This window comes from Asterias amurensis, chromosome 3 (genome assembly GCF_032118995.1).
Source record: "Asterias amurensis chromosome 3, ASM3211899v1".
In the NCBI taxonomy this organism is placed as follows: Eukaryota; Metazoa; Echinodermata; class Asteroidea; order Forcipulatida; family Asteriidae; genus Asterias; species Asterias amurensis.
In genome coordinates, this window is record NC_092650.1 from 28,431,233 (window position 1) to 28,456,158 (window position 24,926).

The 24,926-nt window shown below is 36.3% G+C and overlaps 3 protein-coding genes across 5 annotated transcripts in view; 2 read left to right on the forward strand and 1 right to left on the reverse strand.

The window, feature by feature from the left end:
• The first annotated feature begins 13 nt into the window (after positions 1-13).
• Positions 14-6,316, forward strand: LOC139934954 (flap endonuclease 1-like). Its single transcript, XM_071929382.1, has 11 exons — positions 14-162; positions 799-901; positions 1,167-1,226; positions 1,345-1,561; positions 1,779-1,915; positions 2,173-2,239; positions 2,373-2,504; positions 2,781-2,867; positions 4,705-4,769; positions 4,953-5,070; positions 5,524-6,316. The coding sequence occupies exons 1-11, from the start codon at positions 81-83 to the stop codon at positions 5,593-5,595; spliced, it is 1,140 nt and encodes a 379-aa protein (XP_071785483.1). The 5' UTR covers positions 14-80; the 3' UTR covers positions 5,596-6,316.
• A 198-nt stretch (positions 6,317-6,514) lies between these two features.
• On the reverse strand, positions 6,515-13,566 carry LOC139934955 (leucine-rich repeat-containing protein 69-like). 2 transcript variants are annotated; one of them, XM_071929383.1, is made up of 9 exons: positions 13,384-13,566; positions 11,526-11,652; positions 11,286-11,358; positions 10,649-10,916; positions 10,132-10,233; positions 9,939-9,979; positions 8,960-9,010; positions 7,861-7,999; positions 6,515-7,714 (listed from the first exon to the last, which is right to left on the reverse strand). In XM_071929383.1, the coding sequence occupies exons 1-9, from the start codon at positions 13,558-13,560 to the stop codon at positions 7,604-7,606; spliced, it is 1,089 nt and encodes a 362-aa protein (XP_071785484.1). In that variant the 5' UTR covers positions 13,561-13,566; the 3' UTR covers positions 6,515-7,603. The 2 variants fall into 2 exon arrangements, with proteins under 2 accessions (XP_071785484.1, XP_071785485.1); XM_071929384.1 differs by lacking the exon at positions 8,960-9,010.
• A 127-nt stretch (positions 13,567-13,693) lies between these two features.
• The window catches only part of LOC139935165 (pre-mRNA-splicing factor ATP-dependent RNA helicase PRP16-like), a 28,752-nt gene continuing 17,519 nt past the window's right edge, over positions 13,694-24,926 (forward strand). For both annotated transcript variants that reach the window (XM_071929635.1, XM_071929636.1), the window contains exons 1-13: positions 13,694-13,807; positions 15,591-15,998; positions 16,350-16,528; positions 16,861-17,028; positions 17,660-17,864; positions 18,127-18,236; positions 18,779-18,843; positions 21,149-21,304; positions 21,457-21,642; positions 21,809-21,967; positions 23,014-23,238; positions 23,600-23,761; positions 24,743-24,889. In XM_071929635.1, the coding sequence (XP_071785736.1) occupies positions 15,673-15,998; positions 16,350-16,528; positions 16,861-17,028; positions 17,660-17,864; positions 18,127-18,236; positions 18,779-18,843; positions 21,149-21,304; positions 21,457-21,642; positions 21,809-21,967; positions 23,014-23,238; positions 23,600-23,761; positions 24,743-24,889 (2,088 nt within the window). In that variant the 5' untranslated portion in view covers positions 13,694-13,807; positions 15,591-15,672. The remainder of the gene's footprint in view (positions 13,808-15,590; positions 15,999-16,349; positions 16,529-16,860; positions 17,029-17,659; positions 17,865-18,126; positions 18,237-18,778; positions 18,844-21,148; positions 21,305-21,456; positions 21,643-21,808; positions 21,968-23,013; positions 23,239-23,599; positions 23,762-24,742; positions 24,890-24,926) is intronic.

A 24,926-nucleotide genomic window follows, 5' to 3' on the forward strand; every position in this document is an offset into this window, starting at 1 on the left:
CTCAATATAATAGTGGCGCGCTATACGGTGGTAGGTCGTCAATCTTCCTCATATTGATTGCCAGATAAAAACTAAACAAGATGGGAATTCACAATTTAGCTCGACTGATTGCTGACAATGCTCCACTGGCTATGAAAGATAATGAAATCAAAAATTATTTTGGTAAGTAACTGTAGCTTGTAAGTAAAGTAGCTTGTGTAGTTAGAATAGAACTTTGTTTTGTAGATCACACACACACAGTGACACCATGACACATGATACCCTTGCCCTACAGTCCCCTACACCATCCATTCCATCATGTCCATAGTCACAGTGTGTGATTGTGTTTACTGTTTTAACTTTTAGCCAGAGCCGAGGGGTGTCTGGGTGTCTTTAGTCTTGGATACCCTGTTTTGTATTATAAATTTCGACACCCTGTTTTAATATCACTGATAAATGATATTAAAACGGGGTGTCGTAACTGATATTATATTTTTATATCAGTTACCTGTCTCTCAGAGTCAGTGTCTGTCATTTTTTTACAAGTACAGTAGGTACGCTACTGTACTAGTGTAGTAGTACTAGTACTAGCTTAGTTTGGTTAGTTCGGGGAAATGTATTTTATTTGAACAATTTGGACACCAAGCTTTAAAATTTTCAGCAAATTTGGATTTTGGACACCTGGCTGATGGCTATTTAATAAAACCTTGTTTTTATTTTGTCAATGTCATTAATATTCGACTACCATAATTATTATTAATTTGTACAAAGTTTGTCGCCTTTTACTAACTAATTAAGTTGTTTGTTTTCATGACATAGGTCGTAAAATAGCCATCGATGCGTCTATGTGCATCTACCAGTTTCTCATAGCAGTACGACAAGATGGTTCTCAACTAACCAATGAGGATGGAGAAACTACAAGGTGATCAAATGTTCAACAAAATCTCTTCAAACTGAAGAAATTATGTCAGTATTTACTTTGTATTGACAATTACCATTGGGCTGAGAACTTCAAGGAAAATATTCCCATTGCAAACTGCCACTTTTCACCTGTTATAAGTAAAAAACAATCTTATTTGGGTAAATAATTGGTACAATTGTTTGTGGTACATCACAGTTCCTGTTTCCTCTCAGTTTCTCATTTAAGATTAAAATGTATGACTTTTTTTTCTTTGATTGTTTTGCAGCCATCTGATGGGTATGTTCTATCGCACGATCCGCATGGTGGAAAATGGTATCAAACCAGTGTAAGTTGATTCTGAAGTTGAGCTGTTTATGTTTAGAGCATTCTTTAATGAGTAAGTCATCTGGTACAAATTGTTTTCTGTTATTTTACTTTTAAAAACATTTGTTTTTACGTTTTAGGTACGTCTTTGATGGCAAACCACCAGACATGAAATCTGGTGAGTTGGACAAACGTAAGGAGAGACGACAGGAAGCTGAAAAGGAACTAGAAAAGGCCAAAGAACTCGGCGACAGCGAGAATGTTAATAAGTTTGAGAGACGACTTGTCAGAGTCACATCGCAACACAATGATGAATGTAAACAGCTGTTGAAGTTGATGGGAATTCCTAGTGTAACAGTTAGTATTTTCCTACATTTGCCTTACAAACAAAGCCTTTCCATTTTCTCAATAAGCTTTTTTTTTTCTTAGGTGAAGTGACCGTGCCCCCACCGTGATGGGAGTCTCTTGGCTTGACTGGAAGTTTAAGGAAAGGAAAAAACATTGTCCAAAGAAGACCTGCCTGTCATTTTTGTATCTTCTATTCAAAGTGCCATTGATTCATTTTTATGTGCAGGCTCCAAGTGAAGCTGAAGCCCAGTGTGCTGCTCTTGTGAAAGCTGGAAAGGTTTATGCTGTCGGAACTGAAGATATGGATGCCCTGACGTTTGGAGGAACGGTTCTCTTAAGGCATCTTACATCAAGTGAAGCAAGGTAATGGTTGTCATTGAGAGTATGTTAATCCTCATGTTTAATTTCATTACAGTTTGGTCTGAATACATGTAGTAATTTATTAATTTCTTCCATGTTGTGAACCTAATGTTTTTTACAGCCAAAAACTTCATCAAAAGAAGTAACAAACATTTGCATTTGTAATTGTCCATTATTTTTGGTGTTCTAGATGGCTGGACGACTAGATGTTTTCAGACTTTCAATCAATTCAATTACATTGTTGTCTTTTAATTTTGTAGGAAGTTACCTGTCCAGGAATTTAATCTCCCAAGGGTTCTGAGTGGACTTGATCTCTCACATAATGAGGTAATTAATGAAAACAAAATGTCTTTAGTTACAATAAATAAAATTACATGCTTTCTCTATAGGAGAAACAGTTGCAAATGAGACAAAGTTATTCATTTGCATTGTTTGAATTCTCTGCATTCTTTGTCCACAGTTTGTTGATCTATGTATTTTGATGGGTTGTGATTATTGTGGAAGCATCAGAGGAATTGGACCAAAGAGAGCCATTGATCTCATTCAGAAACATAAATCCATCGATGAAATCCTCAAAAATATTGACACAAAGGTAAAGTATTAAGTTCATTCCTTATCCTGTTATCACATTTTTAAAGGTTTTATCAACATTTGCTCAAGTATTCATCCATTTGACTTTTAACTTTAGCTAAATAACTCTACAGTATTCAGGTTAAAGTTTGCTAGTTCAATAATACATTTTTACAATTATGTCCATGCCATCTTTTCATAACTGTAATATTTTATTAGTGCATAAAAACTCTATAAATTTAAAGATGTTTGTTCAAATAACTTGGAACCAAATTAATTTTATTTAATTTTCATGTAGAAGCATCAACCACCAGAAGACTGGCTGTACAAAGAAGCAAGAGAATTATTCCTCAAGCCTGAAGTCACACCAGGAGAAGACGTTGATGTAAGAAATTATTATTAATGATTTGGTTGTAGTATTGGCTCTAGTTTTAAAGATCATTGTTATAAAGAGGTTCTTTTTATAAAGAGAACATTCTGAAGTCCTGAATTTCATTTCTGCTTCGTGTTTCTTTGTTTTGCTGTCCTCTTATAACAACGCTCCTTTTATAAAGTAGACCCTCGTTATAAAGTAGACCCTGTATTATTGGCTCTCGTTCTAAAGATCATTGTTATAAAGGGGTTCTGCTTATAAAGAGAACATTCTGAAGTCCTGAATTTCATTTCTGTTTTGTGTTTCTTTGTTTTGCTGTCCTCTTATAACAACGCTCCTTTTATAAAGTAGACCCTCGTTCTAAAGATCATTGTTATAAAGAGGTTCTGCTTATAAAGAGAACATTCTGAAGTCCTGAATTTCATTTCTGTTTTGTGTTTCTTTGTTTTGCTGTCCTCTTATAACAACGCTCCTTTTATAAAGTAGACCCTCGTTCTAAAGATCATTGTTATAAAGAGGTTCTGCTTATAAAGAGAACATTCTGAAGTCCTGAATTTCATTTCTGCTTCGTGTTTCTTTGTTTTGCTGTCCTCTTATAACAACGCTCCTTTTATAAAGTAGACCCTCGCTATAAAGTAGATTATTGTTATAAGGAGATTCTGCTTATAAAGAGAACATTTTGAAGTCTTGAATTTCATTTCTGCTTTGTGTTTCTTTGTTTTGCTGTCCTCTTATAACAACGCTCCTTTTATAAAGTAGACCCTCGTTATAAAGATCATTGTTATAAAGAGGTTCTGCTTATAAAGAGAACATTCTGAAGTCTTGAGTTTCATTTCTGCTTTGTGTTTCTTTGTTTTGCTGTCCTCTTTTAACAACGCTCCTTTTATAAAGTAGACCCTCGTTATAAAGTAGACCCTGTAGTATTGGCTCTCGTTATAAAGATCATTGTTATAAAGAGGTTCTGCTTGTAAAGAGAACATTCTGAAGTCCTGAATTTCATTTCTGCTTCGTGTTTCTTTGTTTTGCTGTCCTCTTATAACAACGCTCCTTTTATAAAGTAGACCCTCGCTATAAAGTAGATTATTGTTATAAAGAGATTCTGCTTATAAAGAGAACATTCTGAAGTCCTGAATTTCATTTCTGTTTTGTGTTTCTTTGTTTTGCTGTCCTCTTATAACAACGCTCCTTTTATAAAGTAGACCCTCGTTATAAAGATCATTGTTTTAAAGAGGTTCTGCTTATAAAGAGAACATTCTGAAGTCCTGAATTTCATTTCTGTTTTGTGTTTCTTTGTTGTGCTGTCCTCTTATAACAACGCTCCTTTTATAAAGTAAACCCTCGTTATAAAGATCATTGTTATAAAGAGGTTCTGCTTATAAAGAGAACATTCTGAAGTCTTGAGTTTCATTTCTGCTTTGTGTTTCTTTGTTTTGCTGTCCTTTTTTAACAACGCTCCTTTTATAAAGTAGACCCTCGTTATAAAGTCGACCCTGTATTATTGGCTCTCGTTATAAAGATCATTGTTATAAAGAGGTTCTGCTTATAAAGAGAACATTCTGAAGTCCTGAATTTCATTTCTGTTTTGTGTTACTTTGTTTTGCTGTCCTTTTAAACCAACGTTCCTGCTATAAAGAAGACCCTCGTTATGAAGATCACAGTTAATTGAGAGGTTCTGCTTATAAAGAAGTCCTGATTTTCATTTCTGCTTCATGTTTCTTTGTTTTGGTGTCCTTTTAAAACAACATTCCTGTTTTAAAGAGAGAGGCCATTTGGCAAGTCATAACTACTTTGTTATAACGAGAGTCAACTGTATCGTGAAACTAATGGAAATATTTTGTAATGGTTTCAGCTAAAATGGACTGAGCCAGATGAAGATGAACTTGTCAAGTTTATGTGCGATCAGAAAGGATTCAGGTAAGAGATATCGTTACAGTCCAATAAATTGAGAATAAATCATTGCAATCAAATACATTAACAATAAAAGAGCAAAGATCTTTGGCTCCTTGAATCACAACCTTCATAAAATAATGGGTTTATTGCACTTGTTCAATAAACAGTCATTGAATTGAGCTTTGTTTAAATCTCTGTTCCTTAAAGTGAGGATCGTATCCGTAATGGTATCAAGAAACTGATGAAAGGAAGGCAGGGATCCACACAGGGAAGATTAGATAGCTTCTTTAAGGTTCTTGCCCCAACAGGTCCTACTAAGAGAAAGGTCAGTGGTTTATTCCAGAATGTTAATTATTAATTAATATAATGCAAATAAAGCAAGATGGTATTTAACTGCAGTCTATGTCTTGGACATTATTGTCTTAGACATGCAGTAATTTTCCTTGGTTAATTTGATTAATTTGTTGTTTAACAATATCCGATTATGATTTGCTTTGAGGGGCAGGGGTGGCAAGTCTAGTTGTCATACCATTGTTTATACTTGGCTTAAAAAGAGTTCACTGCGCAGAACACATCAAAAACTGATGGCCTTGGAAATAATGAACATGTACTAGGTTAAAGTTCAACATGCATTTTCCTTTTGAATGATTTTGTCTGTGGGTTAACTTTGGTTTATCTTTGTTAGATATTCTGTTTTCTTTGTCACCCTTGGTTACAAAACAAAACTGTATTTTTTTGCCAAAGATTAATAGTTTATTCTTCCTTATTTCCCTTGTAGTCCAATGATGCTAAAGGATCTCAGAAGAAAAAGGCCAAGACCGGAGGTAGTTCCTTCAAGAAACCACGATAAGAGATGGATGAAATGGATATTTTTAGCAAACTTTTACTGGCTTTGGTCTTAGGCATAAGGTTTAAACATTTCCTTTCAAACTTGCAATTTTTTATAAAAAAGTTAGCATGGTTGCGAGAGGCTGATGCAAGATCAAATGATCAATTAATTAATGTCACTGATTGGTAGCTCAAAAGACATACAGTACATGTAATACCTTTACAAGACATACATGTATATCCCTCAAAGGCATTGTACATACATGTACATTATATATGAATACAAGTACATGAAAGACTGTACATGTACGGCCTATAGGACACACCTCAATAACAGCTCAGTAATGCAGTTACAGGACATGTATCTGGAAGGGAGTAATTCATTTTATTTATGCAAGGTAATTGACAAGATACTGCAACACATTTGCTCTGCACTGTATTTCAAATAACTTGTCCTAAAAATGTTACCGTGTCGGTCAAATGATATGAAGTGATGATAGTATTTCTCACAATGTTCAATTAATGTACAACACTAGTACTAGTTACAAAAATGGGCTTTTTTGAAATCCAACATTGATGTCTGATGAATGCTTTTATATGGTTTGATAGTCTAACAACGTTCACAGGCATCTGTTTTTCAAATAAGTGCTATATATTTTATTATCAACTGCTTTAAATTCTATGTTACAAATATACAGTTCAATTTATGGAAAAGTTTCCGTATGGCGCCACCACTTTTTCATTCGATATGAAATAATATAGTATCTAATTTACCTCAAGTGGTGGCGCCATACGGAAAGTTATCCCAATTTATTACAAATAATTACAAACTCAAACCTTGGAATAATTATTTGATCAGCTAATGTAATGTACTCTCTTAATTCAACATTACAAACCATTTTGGACAAATTATACTGTAAATTAAGTTTTTATATTTACAAAATGGTATAAAAACTCCTTTTCAGTGAGAAAAAGAAGAATGGTATTCAAAGTCAAATAGTATTCAAGATTCAAAATTATTTCTTAATTAGAATTGTGTCGTTAATATTCACAATTTAAACTTGACCTTCTCCATGTTGAAATGCCATGCTACATTTTTATAAGCTTGTATCAGACTCACTCTGATGAGAGTTTTAACAAGGTTCAAATATTTAAAATACAATCAGGAAGTTCAATTAGACTCGGCAGAATCCATCAAAGGGTCTTACATAATCCAATGGAGCAGAACACAGTACTGTGATGGCGAGGGGTGGGGCAGGCAGGAATGTAATGACATATACAAATTCTATTATGGAGAGGGTCGGGGTAGGTGAGACTAGTCGGTAGTAGAAGGGGTTGGGCAACGGAAGGTCAAAGCTATTAGTAGTTGGTAGTGGGAGGGGTACAGCACGAGAGACTAGTTAAATACACTGGACACTATTGGTAATTGTCAAAGACCAGTCTTCTTACTTGATGTATCTCAACATTATCATAAAATAACAAACCTGTGAAAATTTGAGCTCAATTGGTTGTCAAAGTTGCGAGATAATAATGGAAGAAAAAACACCCTTGTCACACGAGTGTGTTACAGATGCTTGATTTCGAGACCTCAAAATCTCTTTCTGAGGTCTTGAAATCAAATTTGTGGAAAATTACTTCTTTCTCGAAAACTATGTGACTTCAGAGGGAGCTGTTTCTCACAATGTTTCATACTATCAACAGCTCCCCATTACTTGTTACCAAGTAAGGTTTTATGATAATCATTATTTTGAGTAATTACCAATAGTGTCAGTGGAAGAGAGAACTTGATGCTGTTCATGGGAATGCAAGCCCATAGAATTCTATGATAGAGAGGGTTGGGATAGGATAGACTTGTCAGAGGCGGGGTAGTAGGAGGGTGGGGCACAAGTGATACGAGTCGGAGGGTACGGGAAGTGGGAGAGGTTGGTGCTGTTCATGGGAATACAATAACCTAGAATTCCATGACGGAGAGGGTCAGGGCAGGCTGGTGAGACTAGTTGGAGGGTAGGGGTAGTGGAAACTTGGTGCTGTCAAGGGAATGCAATCCCATAGAATTCATGCCCAGGTGTATTGAAGCATTTGTATGAGCAAAGCAACGCACGGACTGGAATGCGGCCTGGGGAATTACTCAACTTTAGGTCCTGAAGATTATGCAAAGAGAAAAAAACAAAAACTTCATTTAAATACTAACAACCAAATGCCAAAATAGAATTAATATTTGTTATGTTTAATATGAACACAAGGTTGTCTTAAACTATTGCCTAGAACCCAGCAAGGTAATACTTACTTTATGCCCATCAACAAAGCGTACACACTCCAGCCAAGTATTGAGGAATGAAGAACCACACAGAGCACACTTGCTTGCTTGTGCTAACATATCTCGGATGTTGGGATAGTGACGAATTGCTCTGCGCATATAAGACCATCTGATGGGAGAAAATAGCAATCAAATTAAATGATGGCTTTAAAATATGTCAATTAAGACAAGTGTTTTTTAGAATTTGTTTTATATTTAGATCCTTAACAAAGGTGTCTTAATGTTTTTCTTCAATAAATAAGTATCTTTAGAATGAACTATTGTACTATTATGTGTTATCCTATGCTACCTACACACAAGCTGAGTGAAGAAATGTTTCTTTTTTAATACAGTCAGTTTCAAGAATCAGTTGTAATTGTCTTGATAAGATGGGTTAACTTTTAAAATCTCAACAACCCCAGACCAAGAGCACAGGCAACTACCTCCTTCCAACACTACTACATAACATTCTGAAATGTAAGTGTGGCAGTTGTGGGTTGTTTCAGCAATTAAACATCAGCCCCCCCCCCCCCCACAAAAAAAAAAAACAATAAAAATAAAAATAAATAAATAAATAAATAAATAAATAAATAAATAAATAAATAAATAAACAAATAAATAAAATACAGATACATGTGTTTGGCTTTTCATGGGTACTCGAGTGTGAGCAATCTGCCCAATCAAGACATTTGACTATAGTTGGTCATGATTAAACAATGTAGAATAGTCAGTTATCTAAAGTGAAAATATTCAACATGAATGATTATTTAGCATGACAATTCATCTGTGCTGGTAATTTGATACAATTTTCTGTTTAACTTTTGTTCACAACACTGAAATCCAGGGTCATCCTGCTGATATAGACTGGAGTTTCGGTCGAGGTTTGGAAATATTTCCAGTATTATGATCAAAGTTAAACAGGAAATTGAATGAATGTTTCTAGACTAAAAAGTACAGGTAGAAAGAAAAAAAAGATGTGTGGTGAAATCATCACTAATTCTAAGAAAAGATTGTGCATCATGAAGTATTTGATGAGTGCCGTTGCGCTCAGTGCAGAAATGTGATTGCCATTGAGTCCATGCAAACTTACGCTGGGTTTTCCTCATAGAATACTTTGTCCCCATATTTCACCATCTTACGTCTTTAGGAAATGTTTGAAGTGGAAGCATGCAAAGTATTTAGATAAGCAAGTATATCAAGTTATCAGTAAGATATTTGAAAACTAAAAATATTTGCAGTAATAACATTTTATGGAATTATTTGAAGAACACAAGATTTAGGTTAACAGAACAAAACAGATTTGAAATCGTTAAAAACAAGATTAAAACATTAATTTTACTATCTAGCAAAGGTAAGGGTTTTAGCGATGTTTTCACAATGATAAAAACCATATGATAATGTCACAGTTGTGTGGAGTACCAACCACTCTGGCAAATGAAGCAAGGTGTTATAAGAAATAGTTAACAGAGACTAAAATCAGCTTGTTAAATTAATCCAGCAACAACAGAAACAAACATCAGCTTCAACAAATTGAAGCAACAAAAAAACCTCAACAAATTAATACTAAAACATTATTGAGGTTAACATAGACTAAAATTAACTTGTAAAAAGCAACAACAACATATTGATATTAAAACCTTATGGGGTTAACAGAAGCAAACATTAGATTCTAAAAAACAAACAGCAACAAATTCAAACCTTTTGAGGTTAACAGAAACACAAATCAGTTTGTAAAGAGCAACAACACATTAATTCTAACTCGCAAACATTTTAAATAGCAAAGGTATGAGACCTGGAGATAGTTAAGTATTTCAATCATAAAAAAAACACTTGTTCCTTGACCCCCTCATTCTTGCTTTCCCAAATGACGCTTTAAATAAAATGACTGATTGGTTTGATACATTAAACACTGAGCCCCCCTCCCACTCACCCATTTATGTTTGTTGCCACCGTTCGACTGTCACCAAATGAAGATGTCTGGTTATGCCAGTGTTTGGATGCAAGCTCAAGAATTAAAGGAGTGAACTGATATTCTTAAATAAAGATGCAGTTATTCATTGACATCTTACCTGTCTTTAAGTTCTTTCATGATGTACCGTGCACTGATTTCCTGAAAAACAGCAGATAAGGATAAATTAGTTCTAAAATTAATCTACCCTTTTCAAGTTTTAAAGAACACTTTGCCAGAAGAAACATATTTTTGACAACTTTACTCTCATCATTATTATAACAAAAACGATTCTACTGTATGTTCAAGAATACCTTTAAAGTGAGAATCTCTTCTTCTTGTATAGAATGTACTGGTAATGCATCTAGCAATGGATTCTCTTCACTATACAGCTCCTTTAATGGAAGTTTATGCATCTATCAAGAAGAAACGGAAATTAGCCTCACGTTAGACTGGAGTGGAAAGTTATATGCAGGGAAGGGATTATTAACAAAATATCGAGGGGTCTCTTTAATTAATCAAAAGAAAAAGGTACCTTCGTCAAATATACCAATATTGCAAACATCAAAAAGTTTACAGATATCACAGGCATGCTGTCAAGAGTCTGTATTCTTTTACCGACTGTCCTCTTATTTTGGGTTTTGAAAATATTGACTTTCTTTCATTCGTGGACACATCGACCCATTTAATGTCAACTTTGAATCATCTGAAATTGAAAAGGAAAAAAAAAAAACCAGGGTATACCGGTAGCTGAAATGTAAAAAAGATTGAAAAATTGCCGTAAAAACAAATTTTTAATGAACAAAAAATCCTAGAATAATCCTGACTTACTTCAGTAGGAAATATCCTGATCTCATTTGCAGCTACATCAACAATCTCAAGATGGATTAACTTCCCTAATCCTTCTGGAAGCTCCTTGATCTTATTCTTCTGTATGTGTAACCGGCTAAGCTTGACAAGGAAACCAATCTCTAATGGCAGAGAAGTTAACTGGTTTCCTGCAGCATGGAACTCCGTCAGCTTACTAAGAGCACACATCTCAGATGGGAGGCTAGTTAACTGGTTGCCATCAAGGCTAAGGTATTGCAGACTTACTAACCTGAATGAAGATTTAGAAAGCTATAAATCTTTAAAGATCAAATATTCTGCAAAACAATTCTTATCAATGGCAGAAATTATTATATTAAATAATCTGTTTTCAAACTGCTTTCCAACCAAAATCACCAACATCTAATTTGGTTGAAATGAAATTGTTTAAAGTCCCTAGAACTGTTCATTGTTGTTGCTTTTATGCACTAGGAATGACATGTTCTCCACTCTGAAGCTGTCTGGAGGAGGGTTACATTATCGCAAATATCCCTAGAACTGTTCATTGTTGTTGCTTTTATGCACTAGGAATGACATGTTCTCCAATCTGAAGCTGTCTGGAGGAGGGTTACATTATCGCAAATATCTCTCAAGCACTTACCTGTTGATTGCCGAAGGAACTGTTTTTATTTGATTGTTGTTCAAGTTCAAGAAGGTCAAATTTCTGAGGTCACCTGTAAGATTTTGAGAAAATTATTAAAATTTAACTGGCCAATTGTTTGCATGTTTTAAAAATACTTAAGCAATAAAACAAAATACATTGTTATTAAAATAACAATGTATTTTGTTTTATTGATTAGGAAAAATAATGAAATATAAAAAACAGAAAAGGAATACTGACCTAAAATCTTGGCATCTATAGATTTGATCTGGTTGCCAAATAAATGCAGTTTCTCAAGTGAGTGAAGTGTGGCAAGATGTTCTGGAAGTTCCTCAAAGCAGTTATTTCCAAGATTCAAAACAGTCAACTAGAGTTTATCAAGAAAGAATATCTATTATACAAGATAACATTCTTAGTTAGGTAATTTTGACATTCAACATTTACACATTTGAACTACTTAGTAGTACTACTAGACTTGATTTAACGGATGTGCAATAGCTTTTTCTTGCTTTTTCAACCATCTTTAACCCCACAACCCAAATACTATTTAGGCCTATTCAATTAAACCCATACATGACTATAATACAACGCACTCCCTCAGAGCTACAATCACGGCCACAATGCTTGGGCCACCCATTCCTAATGTAATATAAAACAATTCCATGTGCACTTCCCATTCACATTAAAACATTTGTCCCCCGCCCCCCTGCTCAATGTTGACTGTAACTCAGAACACAATCGGCAATTGGAACCAACATTGAAAGGGGGCAGGGGGGCCCCACAAGATATGGTCGAGATTGTAGCTTTGGATGCTATTTAAATCAAAAGCCACTGGAACTGCTATTGCTACTAGTGCTAGCAACACATTAACTGCTGCCTAAGCAAATGGACTGATACTTGTGATAGATATAGCTTATAGGCCTACTCAAATTTCAAACAAAAAAATCTGAACTGACTGAGTACCTGAAATTGAAAAATCAAATCACACAGGAGAGGAGATCTTTGATTTTGATCGAGTGAGACTGACTGAGGGGGTGTAAAATTATACTGTAGTGTGTCTGTGCATAGAGAGAAAAAGGACCGGGGAGGAGTAAGAACTGCAACGACAACTTTTAAGACCTTCAATGGCCCTTTGTGCACACTGAATGCGAAACTTCACTGGCAATCGGGAAACTTGCTGCAGCGATACCGAAAACTGGAGTAAACAATTGCCAAACACATGGATAACACCACATGCGCAGTGGTTCACAGTAGGCCATACTCGATCATGGTAACATCCAACGTATGCGCATAGAAAAGTCAAATCAAATGGTGTATTCGGCAAAATAATTTGCAAATTTTTAGAAAGTTAGGCATATTTCTTCAAAACCGCGCGATAAACCTACAAAGCTATATAGTATTAATATTTCATATTTATCGATAATCAATATTCCTAGAGGTTTTGAGTGTCGTGAAATAGCTTAAATTTAACATCAGAAGTACGTGCAAATAGTGAGACGTGTCACAAAGATTGCCCAAAACGGCCAGTTGTGCAATGATCACGCAAAAAAAACAGTATTTTTTCCCCCTTTTCGCCTCAGCCAGTGCTCAGGCAATCTTTTCAAAGAACTGTAGTCAGGTTTGGTAGGCTAATCAATATGTTTTGTGGGATAACTTTCCGTATGGCGCCACCACTTTACCACTAATTTTTACAAAAAGGGATATCTCTTTGAGGTAAAATATATATAAAAAGTATATTATTTCATATCGAATGAATAAGTGGTGGTGCCATAAATATTAAAACCATACCATACCATGGAGTAACCATGTGATATGGAAATATTTCCAAACAAACTGAGATTTTGGAAAAGTTTCCGTATAGATAGCGCCACCACTTTTTCATTTGATATGAAATAATATAGTATCTAATTTACCTCAATGAGATATCCCTTTTCGTAAAAAATGAGTGAAAAGGTGGTGGCGCCATACGGAAAGTTATCCGAAAACAACATTTCAACTCTGTTGTGATACAAGGAAATTTGCCGTTTTATGCGCCCTCATGCGGTAAAATATCAAATCTGATAATTAAATTAGAATTAGATTTTGTTTAAGTTTTTACCTTTACTAAACCGCTTATTTCTCGCGGAAGATCACGTAATTTATTATTTTTCAGCTGGAAGTTGGTCACACAGGAAAGCCTCCCAATTGCTTTTGGTACTTGATTCAAATTTTTACTCGACAAATTGAGGTTTTTTGGCTGTCCTTTTAGAGCTCGGAGAAGCAAAGTATCTGCCATTTTTGTTTTTAGAAATGTTGGTTGCTATAAACGTAGTCAGATCCTTTCCACAACAACACATTACGTAGCTGCTTGTTATGAAACGGGACCCAGACTTTAGACGAAGTATGAAGAGCGCCACCAAGAGACGAATCAATGTTTCCGCACTGAAAACGTTTTGCCCGTAGTAAACGTGATGATGCCTTCTTTCTTTCTTCAGAACGACACTTATTGCTTAGCGAATCATGAAATAGGAACCATTTAGAAGGTAAGTCAAGCCTAGAAGATAGACTGTAAGAAATTGTGAGGAAATTAAACTAAAAAAAAGTATTGTAGAAAACCCCATGATTTTTAAACTATCCTGGTGTCATCATGTGTTTTCAGTAGGATAACAGGAAAATTGTTCACAATCAAAAACTAAATATTTTTTTTTCAAATCATCTATCCAATTTTTTAACAATAATGCTTTCATTTCATGGTGTGTTGAGATTTTTAAAGTTTTGGTTTTACGTTGCGAGAGACAGTCTGCCATTTACAGTGCTTATACTATGCATGCACGACATTTGAGGGGTGTCACTATATACCGGAAAACACTGGAAATTACCGGAAAATACAAGAAAAATACCGGAAAACACCGGAAAACTACCGGAAAACTACCGGAAAATACTGGAAAAATACCGGAAAACACCAGAAAATACCAGAAAACACCGGAAAATACCAGAAAATACCGGAAAACCCCATGAAGTTACAAGAAAATAACTCAAAATTCAAGCGACATACCTGAAATTACCAAAAACTGATGAAAATGTTGGGCGCGATCGGTCAATCTGCGCGATCAACCGATCGCGCTGTGCTATTTTTTAACCAGAAAAAAACTTCACTTGCACGGAAACCTACTAAAAGCCGACAACAAGCCGACAACAAGTCGACAACGCCGACAACAAGACCAGAGCGCCGCCAACACGCCGCCAACAAGTTTTAAATACCTCCAAAATGGCCAATAAACCATAGTAGGTTTCCGTGCAAGTGAAGTTTTTTTCTGGTTAAAAAATAGCACAGCGCGATCGGTTGATCGCGCATATAGTTCTAATATATCTATGGTTTATTGGCCATTTTGGAGGTATTTAAAACTTGTTGGCGGCGTGTTGGCGGTGCTCTGGTCTTGTTGTCGGCGTTGTCGGCTTGTTGTCGGCTTTTAGTAGGACCGCGTTTTGAGAATTATTATTTGCTGGTGTTTTCCGGTAACTTTCCGGTATTTTCCGGTAGCTTTCCGGTAGTTTTCAGATGTTTTCCGGTGTTTTCCGGTAGTTTCCGGTGTTTTCTGGTAGTTTTCCGGTGTTTTCCGGTAATTTCCGGTATTTTCTGGTATATAGTGTCACCGCATTGGAGCAACGTCATATGTTTTCACACCTTTCATTGGTTGGTATTTTATTGAATATTCAGAAGCTAGTATGGCGTGCAAAATAAATCAAAAATATTATTCAATTACTACTTAGCAAATTTAATTACATTTTTGTCCTAAGACATTATGGCTACTATATTATTAGAATTAGGCAGTTTCATCAAGTTGATTTCACGTGTACCAAAACACACACACACACAGCCCCGAAAATTTGTTGTACAACTCACAACTATAAGACTTGACAGCAGGCAGGAGCATTCTCTCCTCGTGCTTACATTTCAAATTTTTTTGAAATCGGATGAATAGTTTCAGTAACAGGGGTAATTGACAGGTGATCCTGGACATATTGAGTGTATATTTGTAAAGTGTGGTGGTAGTTTCAGTGGTAGAATCATTTTTCATGATATATCATGATATGACTATGAATGTGTGAATGGGAAAGTTGAACCAAGGAGGATCTTCCTCCATGGTTGAATTGAATGTCAATGAACAGTGCATGTGATAATTATAGAGGGTTAGGATTGCAACCATTGCTTTGCCCTGCTACTGACTGCTTAGAACTTTTGAAAAGTGGTGAGTTTTTAAATGTTATAATTAATACTACATATATTTTATCAAAATAAATCTATTTTCTTCCAAACAACACTAGAATTCTTCCAGCAGACAGATTCTACTTAAAGTGCTGATTCTGTGTGAAAGTTTTTAGTGATCAAATGCTGATTTACTGAAGGATGTCTGAAGACAGCTCAGTCCATCGCCTTGAGGGCTCTTGTGAACAAGTTGGGGGATTGATCATCAAGAAGAAACCCTCATCAAACGATGGAACAAAAAGCCTGTCTTTCAAGGCTCCACAACCTCGCTCTTCCCTCCTTGGTCTCGATCGTCTTGCAGCCGTGAAAAGACGGGAAAAAGAAGAACTTGAAGACGAGACTAAAAAAAGATCCAAAGTCACATCTTATAAAGATGATTGGGAAGATGGGGATGAGGATGAGGAAGAAGAAGAAGAGGAGGACGATGAGGTAGAAAGAGGAAGCACACAGATAGCATCTCAAAAAAGGTCAGTCTCTTTAATCCTTTCAGACTATTTTAGAAGCAACCTGAACAGCAGAAAAGCGTACTCTCTCTTAACCTGCAGAAAAGATCAACCAATGTTTCTCTGTGACTGTTTAAGAGAAAAATTTCTCCAACATTAATCCGGAGGTCGTTGGTTCGAATCCCACTCTAGTCAATTCTTTGTTCAACCCCAAAAATCTTTTGTTTTTTGTTAGGTTTTGATGTCTTAGTATGAATTAAAACTAAAAAGAACGAAATTCAAGCTAAAAGCCAAGATATAATTGTTTCTCTAATATGACAGCATCTAGCATTAAGTTGTCAAAAAGGTAACTTTGTAATTTTTCACCGACTTTAGGCAGTACCGAGCCCCTCGTATTGAGACCCCTTCACATCCTGGAGGAGTTAGCAATGCCGTCATGGATAGACAGAAAAGACGAGAGAAGGAGAGTCGTAAGGGTGGAGTTTATGCCTCCTCTTCCTCTAAGGACAGGGAGAGAGATGATCGAAGGAATAGAGATAGAGATAGACATAGAGGTAAGAATAGCAGCGAGATGTTAGTAGTGATACAGACAGACCTAAGAATAGCAGCGAGATGGTAGTAGTTAGATTTATAACAAACAATCCTGAATCGCTAAACCTCTTGTCTGTTTTACATTGAATTGAGAGACTAGAAGTAATATTGGCTTTCGAATACTCCTTGTATTGTACAAAGTTAATACATGGAGTATCCAAAACTTAAGTACATATTTTGGAAAAGGAGGACTTGCTCTGGCATTTCTGCTTTATAAAGTAAATATTTAAGAATCCATGGCAATGTAAGCTCACAGATTTGATCAGATTAAACAATCGAAATTTCCTCCCTACAGACAGACAAAGAGATGGACAGAGTGATAGACGCAGAGACAATGATCGGGATCGACGGAGAGGACGTGATTCAGAAAGGAGTAACCGCAGCAGTGTCCGTAGTGATAGAAGTGGCTGGGAGGGAACACCCAGTAGGGATAGTGAACCAGGAACACCAAGAATATCTAGAGGTATGGGGGAGTAAAGAGATTAGTAATGGTTAAAGAGATTAGTAATGGTTAAAGAGATTAGTAATGGTTAAAGATAACTGCAGTGTCCGTAGTGATAGAAGTGGCTGGGAGGGAACACCCAGTAGGGATAGTGAACCTGGAACACCAAGAATATCTAGAGGTATGGGGGAGTGAAGAGATTAGTAATGGTTAAAGAGATTAGTAATGGTTAAAGAGATTAGTAATGGTTAAAGATTATTGCAGTGTCCGTAGTGATAGAAGTGGCTGGGAGGGACCGCCCAGTAGGGATAATGAACCAGGAACACCAAGAATATCTAGAGGTATGGGGGAGTAAAGAGATTAGTAATGGTTAAAGAGATTAGTAATGGTTAAAGAGATTAGTAATGGTTAAAGAGATTGGTAATGGTTACAGATAACTGCAGTGTGCGTAGTGATAGAAGTGGCTGGAAGGGAACACCCAGTAGGGATAGTGAACCTGGAACACCAAGAATATCTAGAAGTATGAGGGAGTAAAGAGATTGGTAATGGTTAAAGAGATTAGTAATGGTTAAAGAGATTGGTAATGGTTAAAGGGAACATCTTGACAAAGACGCTATATAATACTAGACCACTTGGTTTTCTCTTACAATAGGAGTAGTAACACCATCCAGAACAAGCTGGGAAGAAGATGAAGATAACATTCCAAGGAAAGCTCCTTCTAACTGGGACTTCCCATCGCCTTCTGGTAGAGAAGGAGATCGGAGTGAAAGGAGTTATCGAGGTGATCGTAGTGAGCGTCGCGGAGATCGTAGTTCAAGGAGTTATGAGTCTAGCAGAGCAAAGGATTCAAATAGAAGGTAACCATTAGTTGAAGAAGGACGTGTGTTCTAAAATAACTTTTGTTTTGTTTTCGTTTCAAAGTTTTTCTCTTTCTACTTGATTCGTAATCGCCTGAATGATTTCCTACCTCTTTCCTTTGGATTCATGTCCTTATTAAAAGTGCTTGGGAACATGGTGATGTTAATGATACAAGTTGTTAAGATCCTGTCCAGCCATAATTATCCCATTCTCTCTCGTATTAGAATAAATGCTGTATATTATTATTACATTGATTGACAGAGAGAGTACAAGACGTCCTGTAGATGATACACCAATGATGACACCTACACATAGATATAACTCATGGGCAACTAACAGAAAACGCAGTGGAGTTACACCACAAATATCTGGTATGAGTTACCCTTTGTTCTACTTCATTGAATATGCCTAAACCAATCAGTAGGGAATGATTATTACAAATGGATCAGACCTCGGTGTGTAGGTTGCACATGGTTGCTCAATGGTGCATATGGTGAAAGTTCCTCATGCACCCATAGAGAAGAAACTACCAGATCCTTTTGGGTTGCTACTTTTAGTGTACTGTCTCACAGGCACAGGTCCAGCTACAACGAGATTTTGGTTGCAAAACAAAGTTTTCCCCGAAGAAATTTTCAATAATTAAACCCCCCAAAAATCTAAGCGAAAACAATTGTTTTGGTGGATGACCGAAACCCCCAAATATTCATAGTTTACAACAAAACAAAATGGCGACAACTGATATTGGAGAGGAATAAAGTAAAACAAAGCTTTCAGAAAATTTGACCAAAACAAAGTACGAATCTTTCAAAAAAACACATCCTTTAACATAAAGTGGATGAGGTAGCAGTGGTTAGGTGTTTCAAAAGTTCTTTATAAAAAGCTAAATGTATGTTTTGGTTATTTATACTATCAGGAGGCGATACAGCAGCAAGATTTGCTTCTGATTCTGATAGGCAAGAATGGGAAGAAGAACAGAAGGTAAGATGTTATGCCAAAGAAATTCCTTATTTTATAAGACTGTGAGTAGATTAAGTATTTTTATGCTTTAGTCCTTAGTGTTGTTTTAGTGGTGCCATTATTAAATAGTTAAACATTGATTCTTTTTGGACAATTGTTTTCATAAAAAGATAATCTCACCTTAAACATTCTTGATAAAATAGAATTAGCCGTTGCAAACTGCTGAATGACCAAAAGGACCTATACCGTATTTTCCTGCGGATAAGACGCTCGGCGGACAAGGCGCAGGACGCTAAAATGACCAAAAAAATTTCAAACGTCAGCAGACAAGGCGCACCGCCGCACAAGGCGCACGTTAACCGCACACAAAAGAACACCTGGCGCCACCCGGTGCCGGTACATTGACACAAAGACTAATTTGTTGCCTTTGAGAACCTACGTATACCGACCTTTATCCAATCAGCCAACGCTGTATATTGTAAATAACATAAAGTTCGGCCCAATCAGCGGGCAGAAACCATGGTCCACGCACTGTCTGAAGTTAATTTTATTTGCAACATGAACACAATGCCTCCCTGGACATCCGACGTCCCACAACGAGGATCCTTGCTGATACAGATACATTGCAACGACACAGACGGACATAGCGTGTGTGTGTGTGTGTGTGTAGTAATGTATCCTCCGCCTGGATGTCGCTGCATGCACATTAATATGCACATGTACACTGTTGATTGCGCTGCTCAATCTCGAGATTGCACAACAGATGTTGGAGACATGTGGGCACCGTATTGAGCGATGTTCGCCGACGGGTTGCGCTACGCCCTCGCATATGCGCTGCCTGGAAATGCGCCAAAATTCCCACGTGACTGTGCGGATCCCAAGCACACGCAGTCAAATTCCATTGCGGACTTGAGAGCATTGCTATTTGGGTATCTATGTCCTTGCACGTTCATTGCAGCCAGACACGTCGAGTCTTGTCTCAATGCGTTTATTGCTGGTTCGCGTAATTTTTACCAATAGAAGGCGTTTAACCTCACGCTATTACATTGTTCCAAAACGCCCTCTAGCGTTCAATGTTTCTTGTATTTATTGTCACACGCACAGTAACAACGACTACAGGCGTGATATCTGCTTTTATATTGCGTGATTAAATTTACAGACCTCGGAACGGTTGCGTTTTGGGGCTAATTTTCTGTGTCATTTTGAGAGATTTTCGAGTCTGAACTTGGACATCGTTGATTTTACAGGCAAGTTTCATGCAAGGGCAACCATGATTTTAACAACCGTTCCTACCCGAAGTTTTGAAGCAATAAAGTAATTCAATAAAATAAAATGTGGTTTCTTCCCTATTTTTGGGGGCTAGTGTTGTATTATTTTATTTGGCCATACAAACAAATACAAATCATATCCTTGTAAGATAATGCTACGTTCCCATAATACTTTTTAAAAGCAAACGTCTAAAAAGAGGCAATAAATATTAATACGATTTGGACGTTTATTGTAACAGAAATGTAAAACTCTTGTCCAACCTAAGATGACAGTTACCATCCCAAAGCACTTATCAATCACAAAGGTCTAAAAAGAGGCAAATACAAAAATAAATTATTACCCCATCCTTTTAAAATACGTTCAGCCTAAAGCACACTTCAGAGATCGTTGTTCTCTACAATAAAAACCCTCAAAGTTTACCACACAATAGCGTTTGGGTGAATGACGTTTGTATGAAGTTACTGACTGTCAATCGTTTTCGGAACGAATACCCGGCCACACAGAAAAACGTTTGTACACCGCCGACTTCTGTTGGACCGAAAGCTAGCTAGACGCATTGCGGCATTAATGGAATGAAAGCACGGTCATGGGGAATAAACACGTTGCAGCATTGTTGGAATAATTGGACCGTCTGGGGGGATTGCGGCATTGTTCGAACGAAAATACGGTCTCAGTGTCTGAATAGCCTTGTTCGACCGCATTATTGAGTAAGGATTCTTCACACAAAGATCGTTGATTTGAACTGGACTTGAAGGTATTTTTTATTTCACGCAGTGATCATCAAAAAAAAATCAATCGTCAGCAGACAAGGCGCACCGAAAGATAAGACGCATCGATGGTTTTTGGGGTCTAAAAAGTCAGATAAGACGCGTCTTATCCGCAGGAAAATACGGTATATAGTACTAATGCAGGCTAATTGCCAGACTTTTCTACCCTGGCAGAGTCTCTCTCAAAAGCTGAAATAGACTTTAAACTTCTTATAAAAATAATAATAATAATTAAAATTTATATTGCGCCCCTTACATACAAAATGTTATTTTCCTTTTAATTTGCACAGAGATTAGATCGTCAATGGTATGGCAATGACGAAGGATACGATGATTCCAATAATCCATTTGCAAACATTCCTGAAGAATACACTCAGAAGAGAGAGAAAGAATTAATCAGCAAAGCTTCCAAGAGAATGTCTGCACAACAAAGACAGATTAATAAGGTAAGTCTCTTGCTTACAATGGTTGTACACCTACACATTCATTAATTCTTTTAAATAGAATAGTACCAGATTTGTCTCTTTAAACTTTGAAATTAAACTGATGGGATAAGATAGTGATGTGTAATTCTCTTTTTCACTTTTTGTTTTGACAGGACAATGAGAAATGGGAGACCAATCGTATGCTTACTAGTGGTGTTGTAACTCGTGTTGAGTTTGATGAAGAGTTAGAAGAAGTTAATGTAAAGCGTATTCATCTCTTAGTTCACAACATCGTTCCACCATTTTTAGATGGACGTATTGTTTTCACCAAGCAGCCAGAACCAGTTGTTCCTGTCAAGGTAAAGCTCGACGCAATCAAATCACTCAATCTAACTTGTCATTTTGTAAACCAGTTTATGTAATTAACTTACAACAGTATACAACTTTTTCAATGAATGCTTGATAGTTTAATATGTGGATGATGAACCTAGTAATAATCAATTTTTATTTCAATTGTTATAACAGGATCCTACATCAGACCTTGCCCAAGTTGCTAGGAAGGGATCATTATTGGTCAGAAAACATCGGGAACAGAAAGAGAGAAAGAAAGCTCAACATAAAGACTGGGAATTAGCTGGTACTAAGCTTGGTAACATCATGGGCGTAGAGAAAAAAGATGAGAAGGTATTTAAGAAGTTTCTATACATTTACTATATGATTATTGTTTATATTGGGAACTAGCTGGTACTAAGCTTGGTAACATCATGGGCGTAGAGAAAAAAGATGAGAAGGTATTGAAGAAGTTATATAGGATTTGAGGCATTGCATGGTGAGGTATCAATGTATAATTTGGTTTGCGGTAACACCATGTGTGTATTTATAAACATGTACTTGCCAGGTAGAGTTGTTCTTGGGGAACTGTCTGTCGGTGTTACCGCAAACCAAATGATACATTGAAGAAGTTTCTATACATTTACTATACGTTGTTATGATTATTGTTTACCCTTTTGGCTTTCTAAGTCTTTGTGAAACAATATCAAAAACTGCTTGTGTGGGATTCAAACCCATTTGCCCTACATTCTGGAGCAGATTAATGTTTGAGTATGCCCAGTCATGAAAGGCCAGTTTAACTAAAGAGCTCAATGGTTTAACCAATACGCTAAATTGTCCCATACAGTATGATAAAAATACACTGATGTTTTAAAAACTTTGCAAAAGCATTTACACCACTACATTAAAGACCCTGGACACTTTTGGTAATTGTCAAAGATCAGTTTCCTCACTTTGTGTATCTCAACATATGCATAAAATAACAGATCTGTGAAAATTTGAGCTCAATTGATCGTCAGAGTTGCGAGATAATAATGAAAGAAAAAACACCCTTGTCACACGAATTTGTATGCTTTCCGATGCTTGATTTCAAGACCTCAAATTTCTAAATCCGAGGTCTCAAAATCAAATTTGTGGAAAATTACTTCTTTCTCCAAAACTATGTCACTTCAGAGGGAGTCGTTTCTCACAATGTTTTATACCATCAACCTCTCCCCATTACTCGTTACCAAGTATGGTTTTATGCTAATAATTAGTTTGAGTAGCTACCAATAGTGTCCACTGCCTTCAAACAAAAATTGTTTGAATTGTAAAATGGTTCTGATTTAGTCTGAATAGTCATAAAAATAAAGATACATATTTGTTTTTGAATCTTTGGTGTGTTGACAATTTTCCATTAGGAAGCAGAAGATGTGAACTATAAATCTCAACAGCAGTTTGCTGATCATATGAAAGAGAAGACACAAGCATCAAGTGACTTTGCATTAAAGAAGACATTAAAGCAACAACGAGAGTTTCTACCAATCTATGCTACCAGGAATGAGTTATTAAACGTCATCAGAGACAACAGCGTTGTTATTATTGTAGGAGAAACAGGATCAGGGAAAACAACACAACTGACTCAGGTAAGTTGTGTTTCAATTACTGCTATAGAGAAAATATAACGAAGCTCAGAAACAACACAAACATTCACTATCAGGATATTGCTTCAGAACGTCAAGATTGGATTGGAAACAGCACTTCTCCCAGAAGAGATTTCTGTTACATGGCTTTTACAGCTTTATTAATGTAGTTTTAGTAACTGAAATCTAGTAGCACAGCCTTCAATTGTGATTAAATGAGTCAAATCCTATTTAGTATTTACACCTCACTTGTTGATGGAGTGTAGTAGGCCAGACATCTGCAAAATTTATGTTTTGCCAGATGGTAAAATCTTTTTGTATTTCGTTTTGAATTATACAAAGTGTTGATGTTTTCTTGGTATAGTACTTACAGGAAGAAGGCTACAGTAACTATGGAATGATTGGCTGTACTCAGCCTCGTCGTGTTGCTGCAATGTCTGTCGCTAAACGAGTCAGTGAAGAGATGGGAGTAACATTAGGTGAAGAAGTGGGTTATGCAATACGATTTGAAGATGTTACTTGTGAGGTGAGTTGGTACAACCAAGGACTAGTATTTCTTATGCTTAGTCTATGTTGTGCACTATGGAACAGCCCCTTTTAAAGTTTAACCGTTATGTTACTCAAAGTATAAGAAAGCATTCTTCAGAAGATGGTCGGAGCACACTGTTTTCGAAATGTTGGGCAGTTCAAACCGGCACAAGAGAGATTTCACATGGTTTCACCGCAAATCTTACTTAATCATATTGTATTACGTTGTAATCTGAAAGTACAACTCACACTTTGAGTTTTGAAATGATTTAAAGTCACCTGGAAGTGGTATTTTTTCAAAATAAAGCTTTTGTCACTAATACATGTGTTTTGATGAGTGGAATGTGAATAAACAGTTAACTAAGGTTTTAAAAAATCAGTTCTTATGTTATTTACAAATTTAAGAGTAGACCCCGACCCGAGAGGGCGCTGTTCGTGACGTCAATCGAAGCAGACTTTGCCTGTAATGCGTAGAGTAAACACAATTGCAAAGTACATGTACGGACCAAGTCGTGAGTTTGTACGTTTCAAAAAAAAAAAAATTGTTTTTTTCCGGCAATGCTGACCAGGTGTATTGCTGCTGAATGCAGAAAAACACTTTTTGAATTGTACCAACTCACGACTTGGACAAACATGTACTTTGCACGTGTGTTTACTATACACATTGCAGGCAAAGTCTGCCTCGATTGACGTCACAAAAGGGGTAGGCGGAGTCAGCCCCCCAAACAACTTTATATATTTTTTAAACATATAAATCGTGACAAACAATTACTAAAAAAATTGTTTTATTGTTCGTAAGCATATACTCTTATGTTTGAAAGAACAAAAATTATATTTCCAGGTGACTTTAAACAGTTAATTTAAAATACATTTCAAACAGTTAAAAGAACAGAGCTGAATACCATTATCAAAACAGGTTTTCACTGTTTTTCTATAATCAGTCTAGTTGAGGAATTTATTTTATTTCTTTTGATGACAGAAAACTGTTATAAAGTACATGACGGATGGTATCTTGTTGAGGGAGTCTTTGCGTGAATCTGACTTGGATCATTACAGTGCAATTATTATGGATGAAGCTCATGAAAGATCACTCAGTACTGATGTCTTATTTGGATTATTGAGAGAGGTAAGTCAACTATGGATGCAGAATTCTAAATCTTTAA